The 15619-nt window shown below is 36.3% G+C and overlaps 1 protein-coding gene across 2 annotated transcripts in view; it reads left to right on the forward strand.

The window, feature by feature from the left end:
* VCL (vinculin) overlaps positions 1–15619 on the forward strand; it is a 106677-nt gene that overhangs the window by 51405 nt on the left and 39653 nt on the right. For both annotated transcript variants that reach the window (XM_037055960.1, XM_037055959.1), the window contains exons 3-4: positions 13095–13245; positions 13423–13531. In XM_037055960.1, the coding sequence (XP_036911855.1) occupies positions 13095–13245; positions 13423–13531 (260 nt within the window). The remainder of the gene's footprint in view (positions 1–13094; positions 13246–13422; positions 13532–15619) is intronic.

A 15619-nucleotide genomic window follows, 5' to 3' on the forward strand; every position in this document is an offset into this window, starting at 1 on the left:
AATTGAACCAGCAACCTTTTGCTTCCTAGGCGTGTGCTCAGTCCACTGAGCTACACCGGCCAGGGACTTTATTTTTTAAAAAATATTTTATTTATTTATCTTTAGAGAGAAGTAAGGGAGGAAGAAGGAGAGGGAGAGAAACATCGATCTGGGAGAAAAATGTCGATTGGTTGCCTCTTGCACACCCCCAGTAGGGGACCTGGCCCACAACCCAGGCATGTGCCCTGACCTGGAATTGAACCAGTGACTTTTCTGTTTTTGAGATGACACCCAACCCCCTGAGCTACATCAGTCAGGGCTTATTATACTTTCTCTAGTAGAAGAGAGTTTAGTGGAATTATAGCTATCGTGGCTGAAAATTGTGCATAATCCCATGGGGGTATGTCATATACTTATGTGAGTTTTATTCTTCTGTGTACAGTATCATGGAGGAACAAAGGTGGAAAACTACTGCTATAGAGAAATTGTTAAAAATAATTTAAGAAGTTTTTAATTGAAGAGCTGTAATAAAGACTAACTTTATAGTAGGAATTTGGAGAAAGAGTGCTATTATTGTAGGTAGGACTAGTAGAAAGAGGCTTCATGTAGGAAGTAGGACTTGGGATGATAGATGTAGGGAAAAGGAAAATGCTTTGGGTGGGCACAGTTGTGGAGAGAGAGAAAAATACTCCTTGTGGAATGAATGGCATGAGCCAGTCATGGGGGGGTCTGTGGGGAGAGGAGCAGTCACACTGGGGGTGGTTGGCACTACACTTACCTAGGCAGGTTGGGCCAGGTGATGAAAGCCCCTGAAAGCCAGGTAGAGGAATTTGGAATTGGGCAGCAGAGAAGCTGTGCAGCTCTTGAGCAGCAGAATGACAAGGTGAATGTGGTTTTTGAGGAGGATTCATAGCCAAATACGGGATGAAACATACTAGTGAAGAATCTGTGTGTCACACCATCCAGATTCATTTTCTGTCCATGTGGATTTGTGTCCAATTGATTCCCTGTAGGTAAAGAATGTTTATGGCAGACTGTTTGCCTTAGAAAAATTGCTGTGCAGTGTACAGTGGGATTTTATTTTTATTTCTGCAATGGAGCAGAAATAGATAAAGAAGGCAGTTCTGGGATCTTATCCAAGGGTGTTCACTATCTGAACATATCAAAAGGCATCACTTGTGACGAAGTTTTGTGGCATGAACCCTTCAAAAAGGGTATAATACGCTTTGTCCAATGGCAGGCAAATGACAGTATCATTTAAAACTGGAGAGTGCCGCCACTCTCTGTCTCAGTGCAGCTCTTCTGGACAGGCTGCCTGAAGTCATCAAAGCTGGGACTGATTCACCACTTGGACTGTTTCTGAAGCATACTGTAATGTCTAGGCCCATTGAATAAAAGGATATTCTTAAAATACTCTGAAAGGGTATATGTACTATTGGCAATCTACATGATTGTTATTAATCATATATTCTAGGAAATTGTTTTGTTTTAATCCTTAAGCTTTATTAGTCAAGCACAATTACAGTATGTATTTGTATGATTTTACCTTGATTGATATTCACATACAAAGAAGAGAGTTGAAAAGGATTGAAACATGTTTACATTTAGTTTAGATCTCTTTTGACTTAAAGTAGTAGTGTCCTGTTTTTAGATTACCAATCTTTATATTTAGCTTTTTCTTTGCTTATGATTTTTAATGTTCAGGATAATTTGTGATGAAGTTTGTAAATATTTTTAGACACTCTTTTGTGAAAGTGCTCAGAATATCAGTTTTTAGAATTAATTCTTGGATCATACTGTTCAATGCACTTTGCTTGTCTGGGGCCAATGTGTGAATCTAATGGTGTTTTTTTTAAGATTTTATTTATTTATCTTTAGAGGGGAAGAGAAGGAGAGAAATATCAATGTATGGTTGCCTCTTATGAGTCCCCTGCTGGGAACTGGCCTGCAACCCAGGCATGTGCCCTGACTGGGAATCGAACCACAATCGTGTGGTTTGCAGGCCCGTGCTCAATTCCCTGAGCTACACCAGCCAGGGCTTTGGGGTTTTTTTTAATGAGTTTTTTTGTGGTTCTTTCTCTTAGCTGTCTTAAGAGATTTTTTTTTTTAAATTCTCACCTGAGAACACTTTTCCATTGCTTTTAGAGAGAGGGGGGAGGGGAGAGAGAGCAATGTGAGGAACATCGATTGGTTGCTTCTTGTAGGTTCCCTGACCATGGATGGAACTGCAGCCTAGGTACGTGCCCCAACCAGGAATTGAAACTAGCATTTTGGTGTATGGGATGACATTCCAAGCAACTGAGCCACGCTGGTCAGGGCAAGAGGCTTTTGTCTCTTCACAAAGATAACCAAATTTCTGTGAGATAAACATTCACATCTGCTAGCTGACTTGCTGCATTTGTGATCTAGAATAAGCACTCAAAACTACATAGTTCACCTTTGAACTTGTCACCTTAAATATATTTGGGTACAATTGGTTTTCCACAGATTCCCTCACACGAAGATGATTTATTACATTTTGAGTCTTCTCAACAATGAGCTCTGTGTCATTTTATTAACCTGCAGAACAACTTGGCAGAAATTTAATCCTTAGTTTACTTTGTGTACCCTTCATAATGAAGAAATAAACAAAACTGTAAACATGTAGTAGTTTAGTTTCCATGTTTACAGAGTAATCAAAGTCATTTAAAAAAGAACTCAAGAGGAACTCACGTTTATTGAGTACATATTATTGGGCCAGGTATTTATATATTTTCATTTTTTGCATGTAATTCTGAGAACACCAACTTCAAGGTATTATATTACATGTTACCTTTTACATATAAGAAAACTGAGATTTGACAAGTTTTAACTCACCCAAAGTTGCTCAGCTAGTAAGTGGCAGGACATGTTTCTTACTGGTGGTCTCCTGGCTTCCAAGTCCATGTTCTTTCCACAGTCTGACCTTTCAAGAAGTCATGTAGTCTAACTCTCTCTCTCCAGACCGTACTGACTTTATACTGCTCCTGGATGATAACAGTTTACACTTCTAAGTATTTCCAAAGAAGGAATATTACAGATATACTTTGTGATGTACTGCAGTATCTTATGACTCTTATGCCATAAAGAAGTTAAAGTCGTAACATTTTGAAATTAAAAGAGATTATGGAGATTATTTAACCCACCTGCTGTATTTTTTAAAGACGATTTTTTATTTTTTTATTTTTAAAGAGAGGGGAAGGGAGGGAGAAAGAGAGGGAGAAAAACATCAATATGTGAGAGATACATAGAATGGTTGCCTCTCACATGCCTCCAACTGAGGACCCAGCCCACAACATATTGACTCAGGCATGTGCCCTGACTGGGAATCGAAGGAGCAACCTTTTGGTTTGCAGGCCGGCATTCAATCCATTGAGCCACACCAGCTAGGGCTGTATTTTATAGATGAATTGAGGTCATTGGCTGCCCCAACTCTACCCTGCAAAAATGAAGAGACACTATAAAATTAGACCACAAGTATTTCTTTATTATCTTGACATAGGTCCAGTCCAAAATTAAGAAGTTCTCATGGTTTAAAATATTTTCCACATCTCTTGAAAATATTGTTCTTTTCTTAGAAGCAAAAACCAAACAAACAGAAAAATAGCTCCATTTCTTGAATGCCTTTATGAGCTGGGTATTTTGCATTGTGTTATTTATCCACCTTATCTTGGAGATAAGGAAGCTAAGACTCATAGAAGCTCAGTAACTTGTTGAAAGTTACTCAGTACGTAAATGGCAGTTATAGAATTCAAACCCTGCAACTATTTCTCTCAGGCTGGTGCTCATTCCAATTGTTAAGATTCTTTGTCACCCTTCAATATAAGTCTTATTTTAATGTAATAGTTATTGTGAGGCTTAAATGAGTGAGATAATATATGTGAAAGTATCTGAGGGAAAAATATATTTTGTGATAATTATCTTCTTTCCTTAGCTTTTTTCCTTAAAATTTTTCTTTAAATAAACTCAGTTACTTTTTAAAGCTTTTTTCCACCAAAATATTTACCCTAATTTATTGTCTCCTATGATAAGACCTTTTTTTTTAAAAAAAAACCATAGTTCTTATTTTTATTTACTGCTTTTTCCATATGTATCTAGATGGCCATGTGATTTTTATACATTTTACTCTTTAAGATGGTCTCTGAATACAGATTTTTCTGATCTTTGAATTTCTAGGGTAAATCCTACTTGGTTATGATTCGAAAAAGAAAGTACAATGCTGAATTCAATTTACTAATGTTTTAAAGGATTTTGTTTGTTCATGAGAGATCTTGATCTATAATTTTCTTTTGTTCTCTTCTCACCTAGTTTTTGTATCAAGATTATTTTGGCCTCATAAAATAAGATCTTTTTCTAGTCTTTGAAGCAGTTTATATAAGGTAAAGATGATCTGTTCTTCTAAGTTTGACAGAACTTTTATCTACAACTCTCTGCGTCTGGTGACTTGGAGGAAGGAATTTGATCATGCATTAGTTTCCTTTATCATCTAATAAAGATCTGAAGTGAATTTTGATACTTTTCTAGAAAGTTATCTATTTCATCTGTCCTTCTTTATTCAGTATTATATATTTCTGCCTTTTTTCTTATCACACTTTTGGAGATATGTTTTACTAGTTTTTCCCCAAAGATCTATTTTATTAAATCATTCATATTTATTTTTATTGCTTAATATTTTAGTATTTCAAGTTTATGTTTAGTCTTCCTTGTTTTTTAAATAAATATTGTTTAGGCTCTTAATTTTGTTCTAAGTCCTACTACAAGTTTGGAAACAGCTATAGGTAATTTAACAGTTTTCAACCTTAAATATTTTGTAATTTCAGTTGTAAATTTCTCTTTCACCATATGCATTATTTAGGATGTATTAAAGATTTCAAAATTTTTTTTACTATCTTTTTATTGTTATATTTCTAATTTAACTGCTTTGTGCTCAAAAGACAATGGTTGGTATAATATCGATTCTTGGAAATATTTTGCCACATAATAGGTGGTCCGTTTTGGTAAGTGTAATATGCATGCTTGAAAAGAAAGTATATTGTCCTTTGTTTTGGGGTACAAGGTTCTTTTTATATCAATTAGGTCAACATGTAAGTATTACTTTTATAGCCTTACCATTTTGTCTATTTGAACTTTAAGTTTATGATTGAAGTATGTCAAAATCTCCTATAGTAACTGTAGATTTGTGAATTTTCCATGTAATTGTCAGTTTTAAACATGTTTCAAATCATAGTTCATGGCTACAAGTTTTGATTTTCCTGGGTCTTAAGTTCTGTTAATTACTCCGTTATTTATTCTTTTTTAGAATGACTGTTGATTGATATTAGTCTATTTGAATATTCAGATTTTTTTTGAAAACCACATCCTAGTTTTTGGCAGTTTTCTTCATAAGTAAAAATTTTCTCTTATTGTGTTTATTCCACTTCATTTTGTGTTTATGTGTTTACACCTCTAACTCATTCATTACCTTCTGATGTGGAACAGTGATTGTCAAGTTTTTCAGTGTAAGTACCTTCAAATAATAATAGTGAGTCTTTTTATAATTACTTATCTAAGAAAATAGAAGAACAAAAGATGGAATGAATTTTTAATGTTTTAAAATACATTTTTAATTAAGCATAACAGAGTTTACATTTGAAAACTACTAATATCTGTAAGACACCCTTGCTTATACATTCATCTGTTTCTGCTATAACCCTAGCATGAGATGAAGGAAGGGCCGTAGTTGCTAATGGACAGGTAGGTAGCAGGGTTCCTGACTGAACCTTGTGGGCTCACAATGTCCTCTTCCTTCACAAATGCTGGATTAGAACAGGAGGTGAGGGAAGTGGAGAGAAAGAATAGGACTAGTCATTAAGGCTTTAAAGGGTTTAATGGTTTTGTGACTCATACTCTACCTTTCAAATAAGCTGCCTACCCGAGACTTGAGGAGCATGTAGCTTTGGGCAGCAGTGACACTTGAACCTCTGTCACCCCCATCATTCTACTTCTCCTTTAGTTGTCTCTCGGTTCTGGAAGAACTGGTTTTGTCTAAAGGTGAAGTCAAAACTGGCTGTGTAATCTAGTATCGTCTGAAATGAAAGGATTTAGTGAGCTTGTGTTTGTGTGTGTTTTAGCTTTGTTATCTCAACTGTACACGTCCTAGCAAAAAGAATTGCATTGCCCTTAAAGGGTTTTTCAGTGTTTTCTGTATGACTCATTGTGGTTTGTAATTTTAGTTGTGGGTATGCACATGTGGTGTCCTGTTCCATCACTGAGGTAGGACAGGGTAAGGAATTATTTGTGGATGAGGTCTTTAGGATCTTTAAATCGAGGAGCATAGGGTTGGAACAGCATGTTTTGGTGTTATCACAGTGTACACACAGAGCTGGTGCTTTGTACTTGCCACCTGAACTAGAATAAAGCGGGTCATTGTACTCTGTGTTCCTGACTCCCTCCTAAAAACTGTAACTGCTTATGGCCTTCACTCAGGTTTCTGGATGACTAATGGCTGAGGATCCTTGACCTTTCTCAAAATGACAGTGCTGGGGGCAGAGCACGTTGACTGGTACTGGCATGCCACCGAGTGAACTTACTGTTGCTATTTCAGAGTAAAATTTGTGCCAAATGGCAAGTATATTAAAAAAAAACCACTCTATTTTTACATATCTCCCTAGTCTTTTGAAATCCTCACATATATTATTTGTATTATTTTTTAATCACATGTATAAACACAATAAGACCTGAGGATGGAACGAATTGATCATAGAGGCAGTACTTCCTCTGAGGGAAACTAGAAAGGCTGACCTGTCAGTTGCCGATGCTAGAAATATCATTGGAGCTCAGTCCTCAGGTTAACGATTTAAATACTTAAATAATTAGTGAAGGGAGAATTTTTGAACGTTCAGGAGTCATTTTCACATACCAGACCTTTGGCTGAGGGGAGACGCTAACTATGGGAAAGCAGAGATGGTTTAAGGGCCTGCCCCTTCCCCCACCCCCTGGACTCTCACTCAGGCCTCATATTTATGAAGGGACCAGACTTTAATATTATCTTCAAGTGATACTATATTTGTAGCCATAGAGAAAAAGAGTCTTAAAGGAAGATGTTTGTCATGCAATTAAAATGATTAAATTTAAACCCTTAAGTACACCACCGTATTTATGAACCTGTTTTGGCGCTTTTTAAATATGATGGGCTTTGTAAACATGTACTGTATTTTTAGGACTATAAGATGCACCGAATCATAAGATGCACCCAGGTTTTAGAAGAGGAAAATATGAAAAAAGTTTTTGAAGCAAAAAATGTGGCAAAATATTTAATAACCTGTGACCCTGCTCCACCGCCCCACCCCCTGCTGCGAGCCAGGCAAGCTACATTCAGACTATAAGACATACCCCCACTTACCCCCAAATTTGGTGGGGGGAATTGCATCTTATAGTCCAAAAAATATGGTAAGTGGTTTGGGCCTTTCGTGGTGTCTGAGAGACCCTGCACAGATGGGAAGGGAAGGAAAGTCTCAACAAGGGTTATGAAGAGAGCAGTATGAGCCCTGACAGCTAATTTTGCCTGCCTGGGCCCGTGTGGTTAGAAATGGAGGCTCTGGTTCATTGGCCACAGCAGGGAAAGCCTCACCTTCCAGCTGATGTGTTCTTTCTTCTCTACCTGTTTACTTCCAGTTTCCCAGGTGCTGTCTGTGCTTTGTGTGACAGGATATGCTTGTGACCTAACCAACTCTCTTGAAAGGACAGGTCCCAAGATGTAAATACGTGCTGCTTTGAGTGTGCTCCGGGGTAACCCGATGTCTATGAAATCAGATTTTCAGGTGTTCTATTCCATAGCACTACAGTCTTAAGCAAAAGAGAATGCTTTTTTTTTTTTGGTGTGTGTGTTTCTGACAGTATTGATAACCTAAATGGCTATACTGTCTAAGGTCAGGTTTTTATTAAAACAATGAATTTGATACAGGATCATTGCTCCCACCGCCAACATGTTTTTGGGGGTGGACTGAAAGTTTAACTTGTTGACTGTTTTAGGAAGCTTTTCAGTTTTAAATTATGGAGCAGGGTTATATCTAAATAAGCCAATGAGACTGCCTCCTTCATGTTATTTTGTCTGAAGCTTTCTACTTTCCTTGACAAAATCACTGAGCTGGGATGTGATGATTTATTTTTTCAGAAGCAGACTGAGATTGCTTGGCGTGAGGGTGAGTGAGTTACCTGTACTTTGCCATAGTAAACTGCCCTCCCTAGTTAAGCCAGGACTATTACTAATTCAAATAATTAGTTTTTACAGAATGGACTCTTGTGGTGGGGAGAGGGAGGGTGGGAGGGAGAGAGAGAGAGAAAAGAGAGATAGAGAGAATATTATTCCATTGGAAAAATAACTGGAAGAGATGCTATGGAGAGAGTCATCTTTACAACCAGGTCTAAGCATCTGGGAGCAGGAGCAATGTCGTCTTTACTTCTCACAACTTTCTAGTCTTCCAGTTAAAAATGACTGCTCCCACTTTTATGTTCCTCCTGCATGTGCTGGATATACTTCTGAGTTCTAATCTGTATNTGTGGTGGGGAGAGGGAGGGTGGGAGGGAGAGAGAGAGAGAGAAAAGAGAGATAGAGAGAATATTATTCCATTGGAAAAATAACTGGAAGAGATGCAATGGAGAGAGTCATCTTTACAACCAGGTCTAAGCATCTGGGAGCAGGAGCAATGTTCTTTACTTCTCACAACTTTCCTAGTCTTCCAGTTAAAAATGACTGCTCCCACTTTTATGTTCCTCCTGCATGTGCTGGATATACTTCTGAGTTCTAATCTGTATTTGTTTACACATATATTTCCTCCTTCCAAGGCGGTAACCCCCTTAAAGCTAGGGACTTAAAACAACTAATCTTAGGACTCATATAGCGTGTAGTAGTTACTCAATATGTTAGGTGAACAAATATGTCAAAGGATTAAACTCACTTCTGGATGCAGTCTACAAGAATGTTTTAAAATGACTTGTGGCAATCAATCTCTATTATCTCTGGATTTGTTTTCCCCAATAAAAAATTCAGCATAAGCTTAAGTTTTTTGATTAATGATCATTGAAGTCACATGGAACTGAATTTAGATTATGTTTCTTAAGTTGTATCAAATGATATCATGTGGTAACTCTGGGAAGAATGAATTAGTGGATTATGAGTGAACATATTTTGTGTCCCACGAGGCTGTCACTGGTCCATTGATCTAAACCATAAGAATTTTCTATTAATTTAGGTTGAAGACTAAAAGGCAGAAGGGAGCCTTAACCTGTGCTAGTTGATTGATTTAAAGTACCAATATTATTAGTATTATTATTAGTATAGTCAAGATGTATTATTACTTAGGAAACAGGTCTTAGCCATACTGTCATTCTCTAAAATACTTTTTAAAGAATTCAGATTTTTATTAAACAGTAGGTTACTTTAAGAAGCGAGGCAGCTTGAATGTTTAAATAAAATCTCATTTTCCGCAAACAACACAGATCCCATCCTGTTTCTGAGTACTGGTTAGTCATGGTGGGATTTGTTTGGCTTTTATGAATGCCATTACATTTTAATGTATGGATAAGATCTTAACTGTAGAAAAAATGGATGCAGTGTCTGTTTTGGTCCTATCATTTTAGTCCACATGGGAATCATTAGTGGAGAATCAAATCAATTCCTGTAAAGCTTTTCCATTTCATCTTTTTTTTTGTTTTCTTTCTCCATGATGACTTTTTATTGTTTGTGTTTCTAAATTTGAAACACTTATGCAGTAACTGGATCCTTGCAAATAGGTGCGGTGAAACAGTTGCATTCTCTAAATATAAATAAATAAAATCTTAAAAAAATCAAAATTAAAAGTTCATGATTCAGTTAATTATGTCTTAAAGATATTTATATAGTATGGGAAAATATATTTCTGTTTATCCACATAGTTATCATTTTGTGCTTCTCATTTTTCCTTTGTAATACTAAATTTCTACCTGGTATAATTTTCCTTCTTCCTGAAGGACTTCCTTTAACATTACTTACAGTTCAGGTAGTCTGGTAATAAATTCTTTTAGCTTTTATATGTCTGAAAAGTCTGTATTTCTTTTTTAAAAATTTTTAAAGATTTTATTTATTTATCTTTTTAGAGGGTAAGGGAAGGAGAGAGGGAGAGAAACATCAACATATGGTTGCCTCTAGTGCGTCTCCTGGGGAACTGGCCTGCAACCCAGGCATGTGCCTGACTGAGAATTGAACTGCGATCCTTTGGTTCGCAGGCCCATGCTCAATCCACTGAGCTATGCCAGCCAGGGCTTGAAAAGTTTTTATTTCACCTTAAACTTTGAAATATATTTTCTTTGGGTATATATTTCTAGGTTGACAGATTTATTTTCCTTTAAATACTTTGCTCCACCGTCTTCTGGCTTGCATTGTTTCCAAAGAGAAGTCTGTTGTTAGTCTTATCTTTATTACTTAATACAGTGATTTTCAACCTTTTCAGCTCATGGCACACATGAACCAATTACTAAAATTTTGTGGCACACTAAAAAAATATTTATTACCAACCTGACAGAAAAAGAGATCATTTTGATTCATTCATACCTGATGGCCATTGTTTTGTTGACTGTTGTCATTTTGAAAATTTGACAGTCTAAGGGAAAACAGGTCAGGGCCCCTGACTGAATAGTCAGGTACTGCGTGTTTTAACATTTTTTTGTGGTGCACCAGTTGAAAATCACCAGCCTAATGGGTACAGAGTGTTTTTCTGAGGTGATGAAAAAGTTTTGACATAAGAGAGAGGTGGTAGTTCCTCCACATTATGAATGCACTAAATGTCACTGAATTATATTCTTTAAAATAACTAATTATGTGTTATGTGAATTTTCACTTCAATTAAAAAACTGTATTGAGATCCAGTTTTGATCTGTCATTGGTGAAGATCCGTAAGTTTTGATAACACACTGAGTTATCGAGACTGTGGGGAAATGGGGACTCTAATCCACTGTGGTGCAAATGTAAATTAATCACTTCTGAGGATGGCAATATGCCATTCTTCAAAGCTTTTGGCTCAGCAGTTCTGCTTCTAAATTGTATACTGCATATCTATGCATTTAAAAATGATATGTATTCAAGATGATTCGTTGCAGTAGACTAATAAATTATAGGCTAGTTATATAATTGTTTAAAAGAATGAGGAAGCTTTTTATGTATTTTTACTAGAACATGTCAATTGCAGAGAATATGTGTAGTATGATACTGTCTGTATAAAAAAGGTGGAAGCCTATATTTTTGTCTCTGTGCATAAAGTGTCTTGTTTTAAAATAATACAGATAACATTGTTTGCAACTATTTAGATCGAATTTGAATGCCTAGAAGATAGTGGAGGGAAGATTTTTTCACTGTATACCCTTTTAATGTTATGTATGTGTGTATTTTTGTGTCATATACATGAACATACATATTGTGTAATTTAAAACTACATCAAAATTTCAATTTGAAAATGAAAAAAGGAACAGAAATCCAGTCCTCTCTAAGAGTGATCAAAAGCCATATCATTTCTCTGATCATACATAATAGATTATGTACTTCTTCATGGCTCTGATGTTTGACTTAGCTTAGTAAAGTATGCATCTTGAGAGTTACAATAGTGTTTTTCACATCTTTAATATGCATACCTATAGTGTTCAATGCTTTTATAGAGTTGAAAATCATATGTTGGTTTAACTTATTAACAGCACAGTACTGTTTTATACTTGTGGAGTTTTACATTACTTCATTTGATTCTCAAAACAACCCTGTGAGTGGGCTTTTATTTGCATGTTGCATTTTCTTTGTTTTCAAATAAACATGTATAATTTTTTTGAAGTTATAAAATGATAACATAATGGCCCTAGCTGGTGTAGCTCAGTGGATTGAGTGCCGGCCTTTGAACCAAAGGGTCACTGGTTCAGTTCCCAGTCAGGACACATGCCTGGGTTGCAGGCCAGGTCTCCAGTAGGGGGCATGCAGGAGGCAACTGCACATTGATATTTCTCTTCCTCTCTCTTGCCCCCCTTTTCTCTTTCTAAAATAAATAAATAAAATCTTTAAAAATAAAAAGTTTAAAAAATAAAATGGTAACATAATGGGTTTATCAGATATGAGATTAAAGGAGATGATCTATCAGGTCCTTTCAACTCTAAATGAATGGATGAATGAATGAATATATTTTAGTAGTACAAGTGGATCAAGGAGAATACTTGGTTTATGCATTTTGGGTTCTTCTTTTAAATGAACCCCTCCCTCTCCAAAAGACCCCATTGTTGGCTGCCCAAATCATCTGTGTTATTAAACTATGTTAATATTAAGCTATTAATAACTGGTTCAGTTATTAATGCCAATGACATTTTAATTAACAACATAGTTTTCTAGAGCTGTTTTCAAACAGCCCAGTGGATCTTGTCAAATAAATTCATATAGCTAGATGAATGAGAAATATAGGTATTACCTCAGTTTTTCTTTGTGTTTCCTTCTATTCCTTTGCTTTATCTAATTTTTAAATTTAACTCAACACAATGCTTTGAAGTTTTTTTTAGATGCTAAATCTGAAACTTTTGTCAAAGATTTCGGTTTTTTGTGTAGTGTCTTTTAATGGCAATGTGCGTTGGGTGAGGATTAAGGAAACAAAGGAGATACAGAGATATAGCAACCTGAAGTAGCATATTTGGCTGTGTATAATGCACACCCACGTTTTTGTGTATGTGATACACAGGATTACTATACCCATTATTACACCCATGACATGTAACCACTATACCTATGCATAATGCGCATCCAAACTTTCCCTCAAAAATGTGGGCAAGAAAGTGTGCATTATACATGACAAAAATATGGTAAAGGTTATAAAACATTTTCTTATCTTTTTTGCCAGGAAATATCAAAGAATAAGGGCTTATTTAGTACAGTAAATAGTGAGTGAGTGATTGTGCTGCACTTAATGTAAATACAAGCTAAAAACTTATATTATAAATTGGTCTTGGCTGTTTTCCATGTGGAGAAAAAAGTGAATTTACATCCTATTACAGTTTTTGTAATTGCGTGTGATATTCTGCTTGGTTCTGCCAGTGAGTTAACCCCCTATTCCTCCCCACAGGGTCGAAAATGCTTGCACCAAGCTTGTCCAGGCAGCCCAGATGCTTCAGTCAGACCCTTACTCAGTGCCTGCCCGAGATTATCTGATTGATGGGTCCAGGGGCATCCTCTCCGGCACATCAGACCTGCTCCTCACCTTCGATGAAGCCGAGGTAGGCACACGGAGGCCCAAGGAGAGACCACTTTTACACAAATGCCTCGCCTCAAAGATAATACTGGAGGATTGATGATTATTTAGAATGAGAAAATGTTGAGCAGCTACACATCTGAATTACTGTTGTTTTCTATTTCTTGTTCACTCAGTTGACTACTCTGAACTATATTTCCAGGTCCGTAAAATTATTAGAGTTTGCAAAGGAATTTTGGAATATCTCACAGTGGCAGAGGTGGTAGAAACTATGGAAGATTTGGTCACTTACACAAAGAACCTTGGACCAGGTTAGTCATTTCCAATTTTTGTACTAAAATTTTTATGGATCGCTCATGTTTGATCAAGAGGAAAGCGGTGTTCCTATTTTTTATGGAAGATAGGTAACAGTGCATTGGGCTTTTAGGTGTCTCCACTCTGATGATGGAGCTAACACTTTGCTTCTACTGAGGAGTCTCATTGTCTCAGAAAGCTGAATTTGCTTTCTACAAACCCTGTCCCCGTCTAATGAATTAAACTAGTTATTGCAAATGTTGCTGGAGAATGTAGGAAATACTTTTCTGTGACTCTAATGTGTAAGGCCACCCTGAACCCTGACCCCTTGATTCTGTATTATACAGGATTCCTTCAGTGTCTGCCAGCTGGCTGGCCTGCAGCTCTGTATGACCTCTTAGCTTGCCAGTTAGCCCGCCTACTATCATGGATTCATGCCCCAGCCCAAGTCTGCATAATATAATCAGACCGAGGAGAGAAGAGCTACTGTGGCTAAATCTTATTTTGAAATGACTGTTTAGTCGTCTGAGAATTAAATATTCAAAATACATGAACAGTTACCAGCTTTTGGTGTTATAGGCATATAACATGAACTTGAAGTTTCTTACACTATGAATGAGACCAATGACAAGACATGTCAGATGTTTAACTGGTCGGTATTAAAGGTCACTTGTCATCTTATAAAATTTTCTTGTCTTATGTAAAATGATTTTTAATTAACAGTATTTTCATGAGGTTTTGGTGCAGTCATTCTATAACTTATGGCACTTAAAAATTTCTCTGAGTCACCATTGAAGATCACTGGGAGGTAGCTTTAGAGCAAGTACTCTTTTAACTTTCTCATAGAACTAAAATTTTTTTATCTCTTCAAATGATATCTTATGTAGAATCCCACTAAAAGACAAAAACAGAGCTACTCTGGATGAAGGAAGGATATCCCATCTTTTCTATCCATCTCCCTTTGGTATCCCTGTAATAAGCTGTGAAACTATAGGGTTGTCCTAAAGTTCTTTTGTGTTTTGCCATAAGATGGCTCTAGTAGCACTTAGTTGTCTTTAACTTCATTTGAAACAATTTTGTTAAATTGTGACAGCTGTCATATCAGTGTGCAGTAAAAAAAAGCTTATTAAAATTGGTGATTTTCGTGTACTTATTTTAACATTGGAGTTGAAAGAAAATAAGCAATGTTTTTGGCATAGTATGCTTTATTATGTTAAGAAAGGTAAAAACACAACAAAAATCTGAAAAAATATCTGTAGTGTATGGAGAGGGTGTTGTGACTGATTGAACGCAGCTAAAGTGGTTTGGGGAGCCTCACGCCTGGGGATTTCTCACCTGGCGATGGATGCTCCGTGGTCGGGTAGACCAGTTGAAGTTGACAGCAATCAAATTGAGACATTAACTGAGAATGACGTTATACCGCCGAGAGATAGCTGACATACTCAAATATCCAAGTGAATAAAGTTATTGGTGACAGTGAAAAGTGTGTCTTTTATTTTATTGAAAAAACTAAATGAACTTTTAGGTCAACCCAATACTTAAGAAATCAAATCTTAGAGTCCCGTAACCTTTGAATAATACTCGAAGGAAACAGAAAGTGCTTACAGGCTGATTCCAAAACACCAGATGCTTTTGAATGCTGTCATCACTGTAATTATTTTTATAATATCTCTACTTGTTTCTAATTATAAAAGTAGTACATTCTTATTATGGACAAATTGGAAAGTACAGAAAAACATAAAGATGAAAACAAAACACATTATTGTGATTCATAACATGTTTTTCAGTCACTAGATTCTCAGGACCAGGCTCCCATGAGATTCTTCCATCCCTCAGCACAGGGCCAGGTACACGGCGTGAAACCCGCGCACATGGTAGCCAGGCAAAATATTTTTACCCAACTCGTGAATTTATTTTGTATAGATATTTATTTATGCACTTGAATATCGTTTTGGGTTTGCGAATGTAGTTATGTGAAAAGTGAAAATTATATCACATTTAGAATTTACATTTAATAAACTACTTTCAATGAAAAGAATAGAGTTGCATTCAGTTATAACTGTCCCATAAAACTTCTGTCATAAATGCTCGAGTTCAGTAGTTTC

The sequence above is a fragment of the Sturnira hondurensis genome, unplaced genomic scaffold (genome assembly GCF_014824575.4).
Source record: "Sturnira hondurensis isolate 20B ecotype Veracruz unplaced genomic scaffold, ASM1482457v3 Scaffold0008761, whole genome shotgun sequence".
NCBI classification, from domain to species: domain Eukaryota; kingdom Metazoa; phylum Chordata; class Mammalia; order Chiroptera; family Phyllostomidae; genus Sturnira; species Sturnira hondurensis.